At 57.3% G+C, this 12839-nt stretch overlaps 1 protein-coding gene across 1 annotated transcript; it reads left to right on the top strand.

Annotated features, from left to right (window-relative positions):
* Window positions 1-1463: 1463 nt before the first annotated feature.
* On the top strand, window positions 1464-8036 carry Znf629 (zinc finger protein 629). The gene is made up of 3 exons (XM_090358028.1): window positions 1464-1622; window positions 4356-4447; window positions 4611-8036. Exons 2-3 carry the CDS (start codon window positions 4375-4377, stop codon window positions 7091-7093), a joined length of 2556 nt encoding a protein of 851 aa, XP_090214154.1. The 5' UTR covers window positions 1464-1622; window positions 4356-4374; the 3' UTR covers window positions 7094-8036.
* Window positions 8037-12839: the final 4803 nt, after the last annotated feature.

Here is a 12839-nt window from a genome sequence, read left to right as displayed (position 1 = left end):
TGGCTCCCTGAGTAGCCTGGAAATCCTGGGCTCAGGTAATGTTTTGCCTCAAGCTGAGACTGCAGGTGCACCATTGTGCCTGGCTTTTATATACTGGTGTGTAAGTGCTGCAATTAATTCAGTTTAAACAGCAAGCAAACAAACAAAAACTGAGTAGGCCTAATTAACCTCTTCTGTGAGCCTCCAGGGTGTAGCTTCCTATGTTCTTGCTGCCATAGGTTTCTCTGGTTTGCTCCATCCCCTTCACCTTCACTTTTCCACATGCTGTAATTCCTTTGTGTCTAACACACATACAATATACACACAATCAAACTTCTTATTTTCAGACAGGGTCTTTTTACCCTGGTGTTCATCCTCCTGGTTCCCGAAATGCTGGGATTACAGGCTTGGACCATCACTTCTGGCTTCCTACCAAAGTGCTCTTGTGTGTTTGCCAATACTGGGGCTTGAACTCAGGGCCTTGGCATATAGTCGCTAAGCTTTCTTCTGCGAAGGACAAGGTGCTCTACCACTTGAGCTACAACTTCATTTCCAGCTTTTTGGTGATTACTTGGAGAGAAGACTATTTTTTAAGGACTTTCCTGTCTGTGCCTTGGCTTTGAACCTTGATCTTCAGAACTCAGCCTCCTGTGAAGCTGGAGTTACAGGTGTGAACCACTGGTGCCCGGCTCCTTACCAGACTACTTGAGGATAGGAAGGTCGACTTCTGCTGTTACTGTTGTTCTCCACAACCTTTGTGGTCACAAAACAAACAAACAAACAAAAAACGTGGCCTTAAGCAGGACAAACAATCCGGCCTCCTGGGATGCCGGGAGGGAGGAATTGGGGCTCAGGGTTGGCCTCGTCCCCCAGTTTCTGGGCCCCCTGAGCTGCGGGGCACCATGCACAGCACAGCCTCCTATACCAGAGAAACCTCTCACTGGCTTCTGTCCTGCCACCCCGGGCCTCAGTTTCCCCTTCTAAGGGGAACTGATGTGGAACAGGGGCACCACAAAAGCCTTGCAGGCCGGGGCCCTCGGCCCCCCCCCCCCCGGATCCTTCTGCCATGACTTACTTATTAAGTCCTTTCTGGACTACCGGGAGTTACCGCGGGGTCCGCGCCCCTCCCACCCCGCACCGCCCCCCCCAGGCGTCCCAGCCCCGCGGCAGGGTGAGTGGGGACAAAGGCCCGTCCCGGGGGACCGTCCGTCCCTGGACCTGGGATCGGGGGTGTGCGGGCCGGTGGAACCCCCGCAGGGCCGGTGGAGCCCCAGCCCCGCAGAGCCTCGCCGGGCCCGGGCGCCCGACGCCCTTCCGCGGGAGTCCCGCCCGCCGCTCTGGCCCCCCACCCCACGGCCCATGGTTTTTTTTTTCTTTTTCCCAGGCTGTGGGAAGCTAAGGGTTAAATCCCATAGAGCTGATGCTCTGACTCCAGGCTAGAGGGGCCCGGGAAGCTGGGGTCACTTCCTGCTCCGTCCCAGTCACCCTGAACTGGTCCCCGGGTCCTCAGCCTGGAATCACCCCGAGCGCCGGACCCCAGCGCCGCGGGCGCCCGGCCGCCCCCGCCCCCGGGCCCGGGCCCTCGGGGCTCCAGTCCCCCGGGGCCGGATCCGCCCTCCGGCTGTGTCCCCGACCCCAGAGCCGTGAGTTCGGGACGCCTGGGTCGGGGCTGGGGGGGGGGGTGGCCCCGAGGGCCCGGGGCGGCCGCGGGGAACAATGGGCGGAGGGGGCGCCCGCCCCCCGCCCCCGCCGGGCAGGGTGGGGGCCCCGCGCCGGCGGAGGATTCTGGGAGCGGGGGTCCGTGGGGGAGGGGCGCGGGCATTCCGGGAAGGGCCGGCGGGCGGGCGGCGGGGCTCCCGGCCGTGCGGGGACTCGAGGGTCGGGGTCCAGCCCGGGGCGGGCGCCGTGCCTTCCCGCCCCCTCCCGCCGGGTCACCCTGGGCAGCTCCCACGCCTCTCCTCCCCGGGGCCCGTGGGGCTGCGGTTCCCGGGCCTGCACTGCCCTTCTCAGCCTTCCCACCCGCGTATATTCCATGTGGCCCTGTCGTTAACCCTTCTTCGCCTTCCAACTCGGGATCGAGCGAGTTTAGATTGTTTTTTTCACGGTCCAGATGCAGAAACTCTTGATCTGTCCCCTCAGCCCGAGTGGCGGGGGACACCTTCCCCACCCCACGCCCCTGCCCGGCCTCCTCGCAGCGGCTGGACACAGCTTCCTGCCTCCACCTCCCCAAAGTCACTTACAGGTGGGGGAGGGGGAGGTGTCTCAGAGCTCCAGCTGCCACCCCTAGGAAGGAATGGATTTACTCCCCAGTGTACTGTCTCCCCTGCTCCTTCCTGGGCAGGGGCGCACTGGCTGTGGCTTCTCCTTCCTCACCTTCCCTCTGCCTGCTGGGTCTCCTTCTGCACCACTGTCTCTGTACCCACACTAGGTGCTCCCTGCCCTGCCTTGGTCATTCCTGAGTTATCCCCCGAGGATCTAAGTCCTCCAGGCACTCTGCTATTGGGCCTCCATCCCTCATCCTGGAATCTCCTCACTGCTTTCTGGCAGTGACAAACTGGTTGTGTTTTCCCCAGGGAGAGGGGTGGTCACTGGGAACTCAGGTTCCTTTGCTGACATCCTTTTGCAGTTATTTCTTAGAGACATTGAACCCAACAACAGGTTTTTCCAGGAGCAAAGGGCATGGAGCTTCATTCATCTCATGAAGATATTTACTGAGCATTTATTGTGCATGCAGTGCTGTCCTAGGCAGGTGGAACAGCATTAAAATGGGGGGAGGGGTAGAATGAAGATTCCCAGGATGTTGGTAATGGTGGCTTCAGTGGATAGTCTGATCTCCATTTCACAGATCCAGATCATCAGGCCTTGTCATGAGATCAACTCCTCCTTGTATAGCCAAGGAACATTTCCTCCCAGGAATTCCTCCAACCCATTCTCAGGGCCAGAGTTTTGCTCGTCCTCATTCTCAGGCTCCTGCCAGCAGCCTGGGGAGCTGGAGTCTCACACGACTCCAAGGTCACCTCTTGCTCTCAGAGGGAGGGGCAGGCGAAGCCATACAGAACCCTGCATTTGTGGTCCTAGCTCTGCGGCCTCCCAGCCTGGAACCTTGGAGAAGCCCTTCCATTGATTAATCTGTAAAATGGACAACCTATTTCCTGTGTCTTCTCATGGCCTTGCTTCTGAGAAGACTGGGTGAGAGAAATGAGGACATGCTGGCAAGTACCACATACTCTGCGAGTGTCCACCCCTCCTTCCTGTCTGCTTCTCTCCCAGGAGGCTCCTGAGGAAGCCCCTCACTTTAGACTTCCCGGCCCCAACCTCTATCCTGACTCTTTTGACACTTGGATAATGGCTGAGTGATCAGACCCAGTCATTTTGATGCACTCTTGTCCCCTCCGGGAAACATGATGGTGGAGAGAATAGTTACATTCTTTAACCCTTTAATTTCAGCCTCAGTTCTCTCTGGGGCTTATAAGGGGAAAGTTTATTGGTCTCAATTAGCAGCCCCATTAAGGAGGAAAATTGGTGTCTTAATGAGCTTCCTCTAATTTGCAAAATAACAGGTTTCCCAGCCTCTGGGCATTGGAGGTATGGGGTGAGAACCTCTCTTCATTGTAAGTGCTAGATATTCTCTAAGCCCCCAGTCTGGGTTCAAAGGGTTATGACTGATGAGTTTTTAATTGCACTCTTAAATTCACTGACTTGCTTAGTTGTGATCTTAAGATCTAGAGACAGAATTAGGCCTGCAGGGTGAAAGGGGTCACAGTGAAAACCAGTGCTCAGAAAAATGAGGTGCTTCTCTGTCTCTCTGTTTCTTCTATTTTCTGATAGCAGTTCTGGGACTTGAGCTCAGGATCTTTGTGCTCTCTCTTAGCTTTTCCACCCAAGGCTGGCACTCTTACTACTAGAGCTACAGCGCTACTTCTGGTTTTACTGGTTAAGTGGAGATAAGAGTTTCACAGACTTTATAGACTTTTCTGCCCTGGCTGGCTTGGTACCTCCATCATCAGATCTCAGCCTCTTTTTTTTTTTTTTTTTTCTTTTTGCCAGTCCCGGGGCTTGAACTCAGGGTCTGAGCACTGTCCTTGGACCTTCTCAAAGCTAGAGCTCTATCACTTGAGCCACAGCACCACTTCCAGCTTTTTCTATGGATGTGGTACGTAGGAATGGAACCCGGATCTTCATGCATGCTAGGCAAGTACTCTACCACTAGGCCAAACTCCCTGCCCCAGATCTCGGCCTCTTGAATAGCTAGGATTACAGGTGTGAGCGAGCCACCAGCATCTGGCTTGGTTTCATTTTCCTGATGTTTGCCTGAGAGGGAATACAGGATGAAAAGAATCATCTCCCACCCTGAGCCCATCTGTCTCTTCCCCCAGGGTCCCTGGAGCCTTCGGGATGGAGCCCGAGACAGTGCTGTGGGGCCCTGCTCTGGAGGCTCCCGAAGAGAGTCCAGACAAGGCTCACAGAGGTGAGGGCCAGGAGGAGGGACTGCGGTCCCGAGAGTCAGACGATGATCCTGGTTCAGGGAGGGGGCCCAGACGCTGGGGGAAAAAGGCAGGGGGAGGGGAAGAGAGGCCAGACCCTGGGTTCTGAACGGAGATGGGGGCTGGAGACTCCCTTTCTGTCTGTAGGTGCCGAGAGTGGGAATGAAGAGGAGAGCCCTCGGCAGGCGAGTTCTGGGGAGGAGATCATCCTGGGAGAGCCAGCTCAGAGTCCAGAATCCAAGGACCCAGCAGAGATGCCCCTGGACGGCCCCTCCGGGGACCCCCCGGCCTCCCAGGGCTCCCCAACCCCCCTAGGCTCCTCCAACTCGGTGGACCCCCAGATCCCTCGGGACCCCCCAGCCCCGGAGACGGCCCCTCCCCCGTCCGAGTGGACCAAGGCCTGTGAGGCCAGTTGGCAGTGGGGGTCGCTGACCACGTGGAACAGCCCCGCGGTGGTGCCCGCCAGCGAGCCCAGCCTGCGGGAGCTGGTGCAGGGCCGCCCCTCGGGGGCGGAGAAGCCCTACATCTGCAACGAGTGCGGCAAGAGCTTCAGCCAGTGGTCCAAGCTGCTGCGGCACCAGCGCATCCACACGGGCGAGCGGCCCAACACGTGCTCCGAGTGCGGCAAGAGCTTCACGCAGAGCTCCCACCTGGTGCAGCACCAGCGCACGCACACGGGCGAGAAGCCCTACAAGTGCCCTGACTGCGGCAAGTGCTTCAGCTGGAGCTCGAACCTGGTGCAGCACCAGCGCACGCACACGGGCGAGAAGCCCTACAAGTGCACCGAGTGCGAGAAGGCGTTCACGCAGAGCACCAACCTCATCAAGCACCAGCGCTCGCACACCGGCGAGAAGCCCTACAAGTGCGGCGAGTGCCGGCGGGCCTTCTACCGCAGCTCCGATCTCATCCAACACCAGGCCACGCACACGGGCGAGAAGCCCTACAAGTGTCCCGAGTGCGGCAAACGCTTCGGTCAGAACCACAATCTGCTCAAGCACCAGAAGATCCACGCCGGCGAGAAGCCGTACCGCTGCACCGAGTGCGGCAAGAGCTTCATCCAGAGCTCGGAGCTCACGCAGCACCAGCGCACGCACACCGGCGAGAAGCCCTACGAGTGCCTGGAGTGCGGCAAGAGCTTCGGCCACAGCTCCACGCTCATCAAGCACCAGCGCACGCACCTGCGCGAGGACCCCTTCAAGTGCCCGGTGTGCGGCAAGACCTTCACGCTGAGCGCCACGCTGCTGCGCCACCAGCGCACGCACACGGGCGAGCGGCCCTACAAGTGCCCCGAGTGCGGCAAGAGCTTCAGCGTCAGCTCCAACCTCATCAACCACCAGCGCATCCACCGCGGCGAGCGGCCCTACATCTGCGCCGACTGCGGCAAGAGCTTCATCATGAGCTCCACGCTCATCCGCCACCAGCGCATCCACACCGGCGAGAAGCCCTACAAGTGCTCCGACTGCGGCAAGAGCTTCATCCGCAGCTCGCACCTCATCCAGCACCGGCGCACGCACACCGGCGAGAAGCCCTACAAGTGCCCCGAGTGCGGCAAGAGCTTCAGCCAGAGCTCCAACCTCATCACCCACGTGCGCACCCACATGGACGAGAACCTCTTCGTGTGCTCCGACTGCGGCAAGGCCTTCCTGGAGGCCCACGAGCTCGAGCAGCACCGGGTGATCCACGAGCGGGGGAAGACCCCGGCTCGGAGAGCCCCGGCCGACCCTCTGCTGGGCCTCGGGGACCCCTCGCTGCTCACCCCGCCGCCCGGAGCCAAGCCCCACAAGTGTTTGGTCTGTGGCAAAGGCTTCAACGACGAGGGCATCTTCCTGCAGCACCAGCGCATCCACGTCGGCGAGAACCCCTACAAGAACGCCGACGGCCCCCCGGCCCCGCCCCGGCCGCCCCAGCTCCGCCCCCCGAGGCTGCTCCCAGTCGGCGGGAACGACCCCCCGGCTCCGCCCTGCCGAGCGCCCGACGCTGCTGCTGCTCCTCCGGGCGCGCCGCCCCCCTCCAGGTCCTACATCTGCTCCCACTGCGGGGAAAGCTTCCCGGATCGCGCGGTGCTCCTCCAGCACCAGCTCACCCACGGCGGCGGCGGCGGCGGCGGCGGCGGCGGCGTGGGGAGGACCGGCCCCGGGGAAGGACCCGGCCCCAGCCCCTTCCTCGGCAGGAAGCCCTTTAAATGCCCCGAGTGCAGAAAGAGCTTCAGCCTCAGCTCCGAGCTGCTGCAGCACCAGAAAGTCCACGCGGGCCGGAAGTCCCAGAAGACCCCCGAGGCGGGGAAGAGCTCCTCCGTCCTCCTGGAGCACCTCCGGAGCCCGCTGGGGGCCCGGCCCTACGGCTGCGCCCACTGCGGGGCCTCCTTCCCCGACCGCCTGGCCCTGCTCCGACACCAGGAGGCCCACGCCCCGGAAAAGGCCCCCACGACCGAGGACCCCCCGCCCGAGCCGGCCCCGCTACCCGCCCGCCGGGGCCCTGCCCCCGCAGAGAGCGGCGGCCCCGGGGAAGGGGCGAGCCCCAAAGCGCCCTTGGCAGAGAAGCCCTATCTGTGCCCCGAGTGTGGAGACGGCTTCACGGAAGTGGCCGCCCTCCTCCTCCACAGGAGCTGCCATCCCGGGGTCTCCCTGTGAGACGGCTTTGGAGGCCAGGGGCCTCTCTAGAGAGAACAACATTGCATTTCCCCACCGCCCCCACCCCCAGAAAAGAACACACAAGCGGGGAAAAGGAGGATAACCCTATCTTACTGTAGAGGAACGGAAGGGAAAGAACCCTGGGGAAACGGAGTGCTTTCGCATCCGTGATGAGAAATCTTATAAAATTGTCCGTGGGAATCACTTATAAGGCAGTAGAGAAAAACTGTTGGGTTAGAAACCCTATAAATATGTAGGAAACAACTAAAAAAGTCCTTTAAGTCTGTAGCAGAAAACCCCTATAAAACATAGTGGACAAAAGCCCTCTTAATGGTAGGAAGAGGCCTAATATGTGTCTAGATGAACCCCATCAAACCGTATCCAAATCCTATAGGGCCAGGGTGGTATAGCGTGGCATTGACTGGAGAGGGTAACGCACGGAATGCATAGGGTTATGCCCTCCCAACACCTGCTCCAGTTCCTCTCCCATGGAGGTGCAGGAGGGCGACATTCCCCACCCCCCCCCCAGCAACCTGGGACACTTACACTAAAGACAAAGCTCAGTCAGGGAATAGTGTGGGAATGGGTGGAACTGGAAAAGGAAGAGAAACAGGAGAAAAGTGATGAGGAGCTTTCAAACCCACAGAGGAGATAAAATAGCCACCAGGAAAGGGCTGATTCAGCCTGCTACACTGGGGATTCTTGGTGTGTGTGGGGGGAGGGGCTGGGGTAAAAGAGGTTAATCTTAGGTGAATTGTGTGTTTGGGGAAGGGACCCATGGAATCTGGGAATCCACAAAAGCCCCAAAATGGGGAAGGAAGACAATGATGTCAAGTCTTTTTAAAGGCTGAAGTTTGGAATGCATTAAAAAGAAAAAAAAAGAAGAAAAAAATGGAATCTAGGAATACTGGAAAACCACCACCAAAAAGAAAAGAAAAACAAAATAGGAGGAATGTCTATTAGTGTTTGGAGGGACACAGCAAAGCAGAGAAACTTCAGTCGGAATCCAGCAAACTCCAGGCCAGTTTCTTCCCTTCCTCGGTAGCTTGTTAAACTTCAAGTGCAAGCAGATCCCGCTTCAGGCTCTCCCAAGCCAGGCGGAATCACCTTTTTCCCCCAGCACAGCTGGGTATGTCTACTCTGAGAAGCCTCCACCATGGAGGAGACTCCCTCACAATCTCAGGTCTCACCATCAGGTTTTTGGTTTTTGTTTTCCCTGCAATCTAACTGCTACTATTCTTCTGTGGCAGCAAATTTCCTCCAATTTCTGTCCTCAACAGAGAGGGAGAATGACTGTTAGTAGACCTCCAAAGAATAAATTCCTTCAGAGACTCAAGGTTTGTTACATACTTGTCCTCCCTGACTTCTCTGTGGCCAGCAAGGGACAACAAGATGGCAGAATAGGAAGTTTTTGATTAACCAGCAAACCCCACAGGATGAGCCAGCTCTCGGACTGGACCAGAGTCCCTTGAGTCCAATGGAAGCTCAGCTACCTTCCCCATCTGGTACTTGGAGCCCATCTGAGGCAGAAATGACCCAACTCCATCTTGGCCTTAATGCCTCTTTTTCCCTTATCCTGTAACCTTCAGAGGGAAATGGAAAGATGAGGAGAAACGCTGCCCGGCCAGGCCTGTCTACCCTCATGCCACCCAGAAATTCAGACATGTGACTGTGGTTCATGACCAAGAGAAGTGGTCACCGAATGGAATGGGTGAAATATTTGGAGTAGCATCTACAGTAAGGATCCCACCCGTAGCCCTGGAGTCCCTTAAAAGATGGGTCAGAGAGGAAGTGTTGCTCCTTGACCCCCTGACACTGTCCTGGAATACTGAGACTGAAATGCTAGGGTAGGTGCCTTTCAGGAGATGGATGCCCAAAAAAGGGAGGTGACCTCCACTCCTGCAAAGCTGTGGAGGAAAAACCTCTAATTCCATTACCTAAAGGTTCTAAAGGAAAACCCTTCATCTAATTTGCCTCAAAGGTATGACCTTCAAATTTACAAAGGTTTGAATCCAGAACATTGTAAGAAACTCCTCCCCCCCTCCCCGCCCCGTTAAAGTCTGCTGGCAAGAAGGCAAGACAGGCCTTCTGTGGTTGTGGGGAAGAGGGGAGCCTTGCTAGCAAGCCACAAAAAGCCCCCACTTACCCCAAGTTCCAAGTAAGAGCCCTAAGACCAAGAGGAGAAAGTCCTCTGAATCTAAGCCTATCACCCTTCTAAGATGGTAGCAGAAGCTAAGTTGTAAAGACAAACAAAGCTAGAAGCAGATTCCCTCAGATGGAAGTCTGAGAATCTGTTCCCAAAAGCATGCTGGGGAACAGCTTTTGGGGTTCAGAAGCCAGTCTGGGGGAGGGTGATCAGTGTAGTCAAGAAGATGGTAGCCTGTTGAGAACTAGAGCATAGCATACATAGTAGGGTACTTGCATATTGTGGGGACAGGTGAGGGCCGAAGGTCTGGACTCCAGTGCTAAATGAGCCATGTGGACAAGGCTGGTGGGATCTGGGGCTTCCCAGTATGAGATATGAGTCGGGGGACTCTGTGTGTTAGCCTGGCCTCCCTCCCAGAGCCAGCTACATCTTAGGATCAGGAGGGAGGTTGCTGTGCCCAGCGTCTGTCCATCTGCACCAGCTCAGGCACAGAACCACCAGAACAGAGTCGGGAAGGTGTAGTGTAGTCAAGCCCTCTTCCCCAAGGCTGGGCTAGGCCCCCTGTGTTGGGGCTGAGCGTAGGGAGGAGCCCCACAGCCAGGAGCAGGCGGGTGAGAGCAGAGAGGGCAGGCGGGGGAACGACAAAGGGATCTCAGCTTAGGGTGAAACTTGAAGCTGCTGTGGATGAGGAGGTCAGGTGGGAACTGGGCGTGAATCCTGAAGGGGGGGAATCATCGGAAGCATGAAGTGGGGGTTCTCATGACCCTCATCCTGAGGTGAGCAGCTCCCAGACTCCTTTGCTCTTAGAACAAGGGAAACCTAGCTCACCTGACCTGTCCCCAGGGAGTGGAGAGGCCCCACTTTTGAGTGTTATGTGTCGATAAGTGTTGTGTCACCGGTGGTCATGTTGATTAGTTGAACAGAATAAAGGGAATAAGATTTCCCAGGTGTTTTTTTATCTTCTCCGTTCAGCCTCTAACAAGCCCAGCCTGTCCTCTCCCAGAGCTGGTTCATGAGTGACCTCAAAGCTGGATGCAGTTTCAGGCCCATCCTTTAACCCAGGGCCTCTAAGGTCCCTGTCCAATGCTTGTGGAAGTTTAGCAGCTTTACAGAATTTACAGAAATCCACATCACTGGGGTTGGAAGTGTGGTTCAGTTGGTAGAGCACTGCCAGTGAGCAAAAGTGGCAGGTACTGATTTCTAGTTTCTGACTTGGATCTGGAGAGGGAGAAATCTGGTGACAACAGCTCTCATTGGTACCTGGCTCCAGCACAAGAGTATGGGGCAAATTGCTGGCAACTCAAGCCCAGCTGTTCATCCCAGGGTGGCCTCACTGGCTTGTTACCCCCCTCCCACCTTCACGAGCCCATGGTGCCACCTCTTCTGGTGTTCTGGGTTCAGACTCAGCTCTTTTTCTGGACTGAGTCTTGTCCTTACCCTGTCCATAGATCATCCTATGGAGAGGCTGAGTTTGGGGAAGGGCTGCCACTTGTCCAAGATACAAGCAAGCCAGTGTAAGTCAGACCAGCTAGGCATTCTGCAAACAGATATTGCACCAGCCAAACCTTTCCTCTTCAGGGCTGGGCTTGCCTGGACTTGGCCTGGGCTCCACATTGTCTGGGCCATTTGGGGCTGCTCCAAGCTGTCCTCAGTGTCAGGCCTGCTTCACAGCTGTCTCCTAAGCTACTGTGGCCCCTGAGTGGCTGCTTGAGACCAGCTTTGGCTATGGCCTGTCACTTGGCTCTGCCTCTCTTGGGTTACTCTTGCTCTAAGCCAGAAAGTGTGTTCTGAGCCTCTCTGGCCTTGATCCCATTGCAGGCTGTCTCCCTTTCCTTTCCCCACTTAGAAAGGGAGGTGGGAAGGTGGGAGCAGGTGTGAGGAGGGACCTGTCTCTTATGGAAAGACCAGTTATGAAGGCTTCTTCACACTCTAGGACTCCATTTATGACACCTAGCTATATCAGAGCTGGATTCTTCCTCAAGAAAGAGAACTCCCGGGAGACTGCAGACACCAGAGCACAGGGGTTGGTTCAGAGGCTTAGCAAAAGGGGCTGTGGACCCCCTTTTTGATGTTGCCACAGCAGAGGGCCAGGTATAATTCAGGAAGTGACTCAAGTGTGTGTGGCGTTATCTCCCCAGAAGTGAGGTGCATAGAGTCAGGTGTGAGCTTAGAGATTAAAAGAGTAAAGGTAGGGAGCAGAGGCCAGAGTGGACATCTTGAGTTTAGGGAGGGGACATTACTGAAGGATTGAGAATGCCATGTTCCCTTCCACCTGTAAACAGTGGTGACTTCCCAGGTCTGGAGCTTAAGAACTGGGCTGCAAGAATAGGGGTTGAGGGACAGAGGCAAGGTAGAAAGAGGTTTAGCTCCAGGGTGGAAGGAATAGGACCAGCAGAAGGCAAAAGAACATGAAAAACCAGATGAATGCAGTGCCACTGGACTCAGTGGAAGTTTTGGAAGCCATCCCAGTCAGATGCTCCATTGGTCGGTTTCTGGCTGAGATAGACGCTAGGCACATTCAAATCATGGATGCCATCTGTTCTCTCAGAAGAGCTCTGGCTTATCTTTGTGGTTCCGAGGTACCACTGAGATCACTGGGGTACTAAGAGGTCAACCCTGTGTGGAGAGGCCTCCTCACAGGAGGCTCATGGTAACCCAGGTTTAAAGTTCTTTCTGTTGTGGCACCGATTGCTCCAGACACTGATATTCTGGGAACTTTCCTCCTCCATTCTCTTGGGCTTGGCCCTAAGAGGGGTTGATACCTACTTAGTATTGGATATGGGCCTTCCTGCAGCTTCTTGCACTCATTCAGAGCTATAGGAGGGGGCTGGCTGCGCTGCCCCTGCTCCTGCGCCAGTCCCAGGCGACCTCCTCTCTATGATGCAACGTCCTGCGTTTTCACAACTTTTGCCAGCCCCACGCTCCTACCGCCGGACACTGGCTTAGTGGCCCGATGTCATCCCCCACGGCACCCCGCGCGTCCTTGAGTGTCCCCGCCGCCGTCAGGCCCTCGCCCGAGGCCACCGCGACCCGCATCTCGGTCTCCAGCCCCATGTGGACCAGTGGCTGCGGCCCCGCCGGGACCCCGGGACCCCGGCAGATCACAACGGACAAAGTAGCGAGTCCCCACGAAGGTGTCATGGCCAAGCCCATGAGGTCCTGCGAAGGTGCCATGGCCGACGCCTTCGGGGCCCCCACTCCCACCCCGCTCGCTGCCGATGCCGGCCACCCCAGTGCCGCCGGGGCCCGGCCCGCGGCGCGCCGATCGTGAAGGCGCGCGGGCTCAATGAAGGCAGTCTCCTCGCGAAGGTGTCCTGCCCCGTGCGTCTCTGGGTTAGCGCTGGTAAAGCCACTGGGGAACGACGCCGAGGGGGTTCTGACCACCCGAACCCCAACCCCGCTGCCGGAGCTGTCGCCAACGACACACAGGGGACCACACCTCCCAGGATGCCACGGGAGGCGCTTAGAATCCCAGCAGCCAATGACCGCCGGGGGGCGTGGCCAGCACAGGCTCACCGGTGGGGAAGGAGGGGTTCTCATGCATGCACAGCCCCTCCAGCCCTAGGTCGGGCATAGCAATGAATATCTGGGACATCTGGC

The sequence above is a fragment of the Megascapheus bottae genome, chromosome 25 (assembly GCF_031878675.1).
Source record: "Megascapheus bottae isolate mThoBot1 chromosome 25, mThoBot2.hap1, whole genome shotgun sequence".
Lineage (NCBI taxonomy): Eukaryota > Metazoa > Chordata > Mammalia > Rodentia > Geomyidae > Megascapheus > Megascapheus bottae.
Note: the sequence above shows the minus strand (reverse complement) of the source record. Positions and strands in the feature narration are given on the sequence as shown.

What these genes read in the sequence shown, in the direction of transcription:
- Znf629 (XM_090358028.1), top strand. Translation starts at nt 4,375, where the DNA reads ATGGAGCCCGAGACAGTGCTGTGGGGCCCTGCTCTGGAGGCTCCCGAA. An exon ending in TCCAGACAAGGCTCACAGAG is followed by an intron (nt 4,448 to 4,610) that starts GTGAGGGCCAGG and finishes TTCTGTCTGTAG; the next exon opens with GTGCCGAGAGTGGGAATGAA.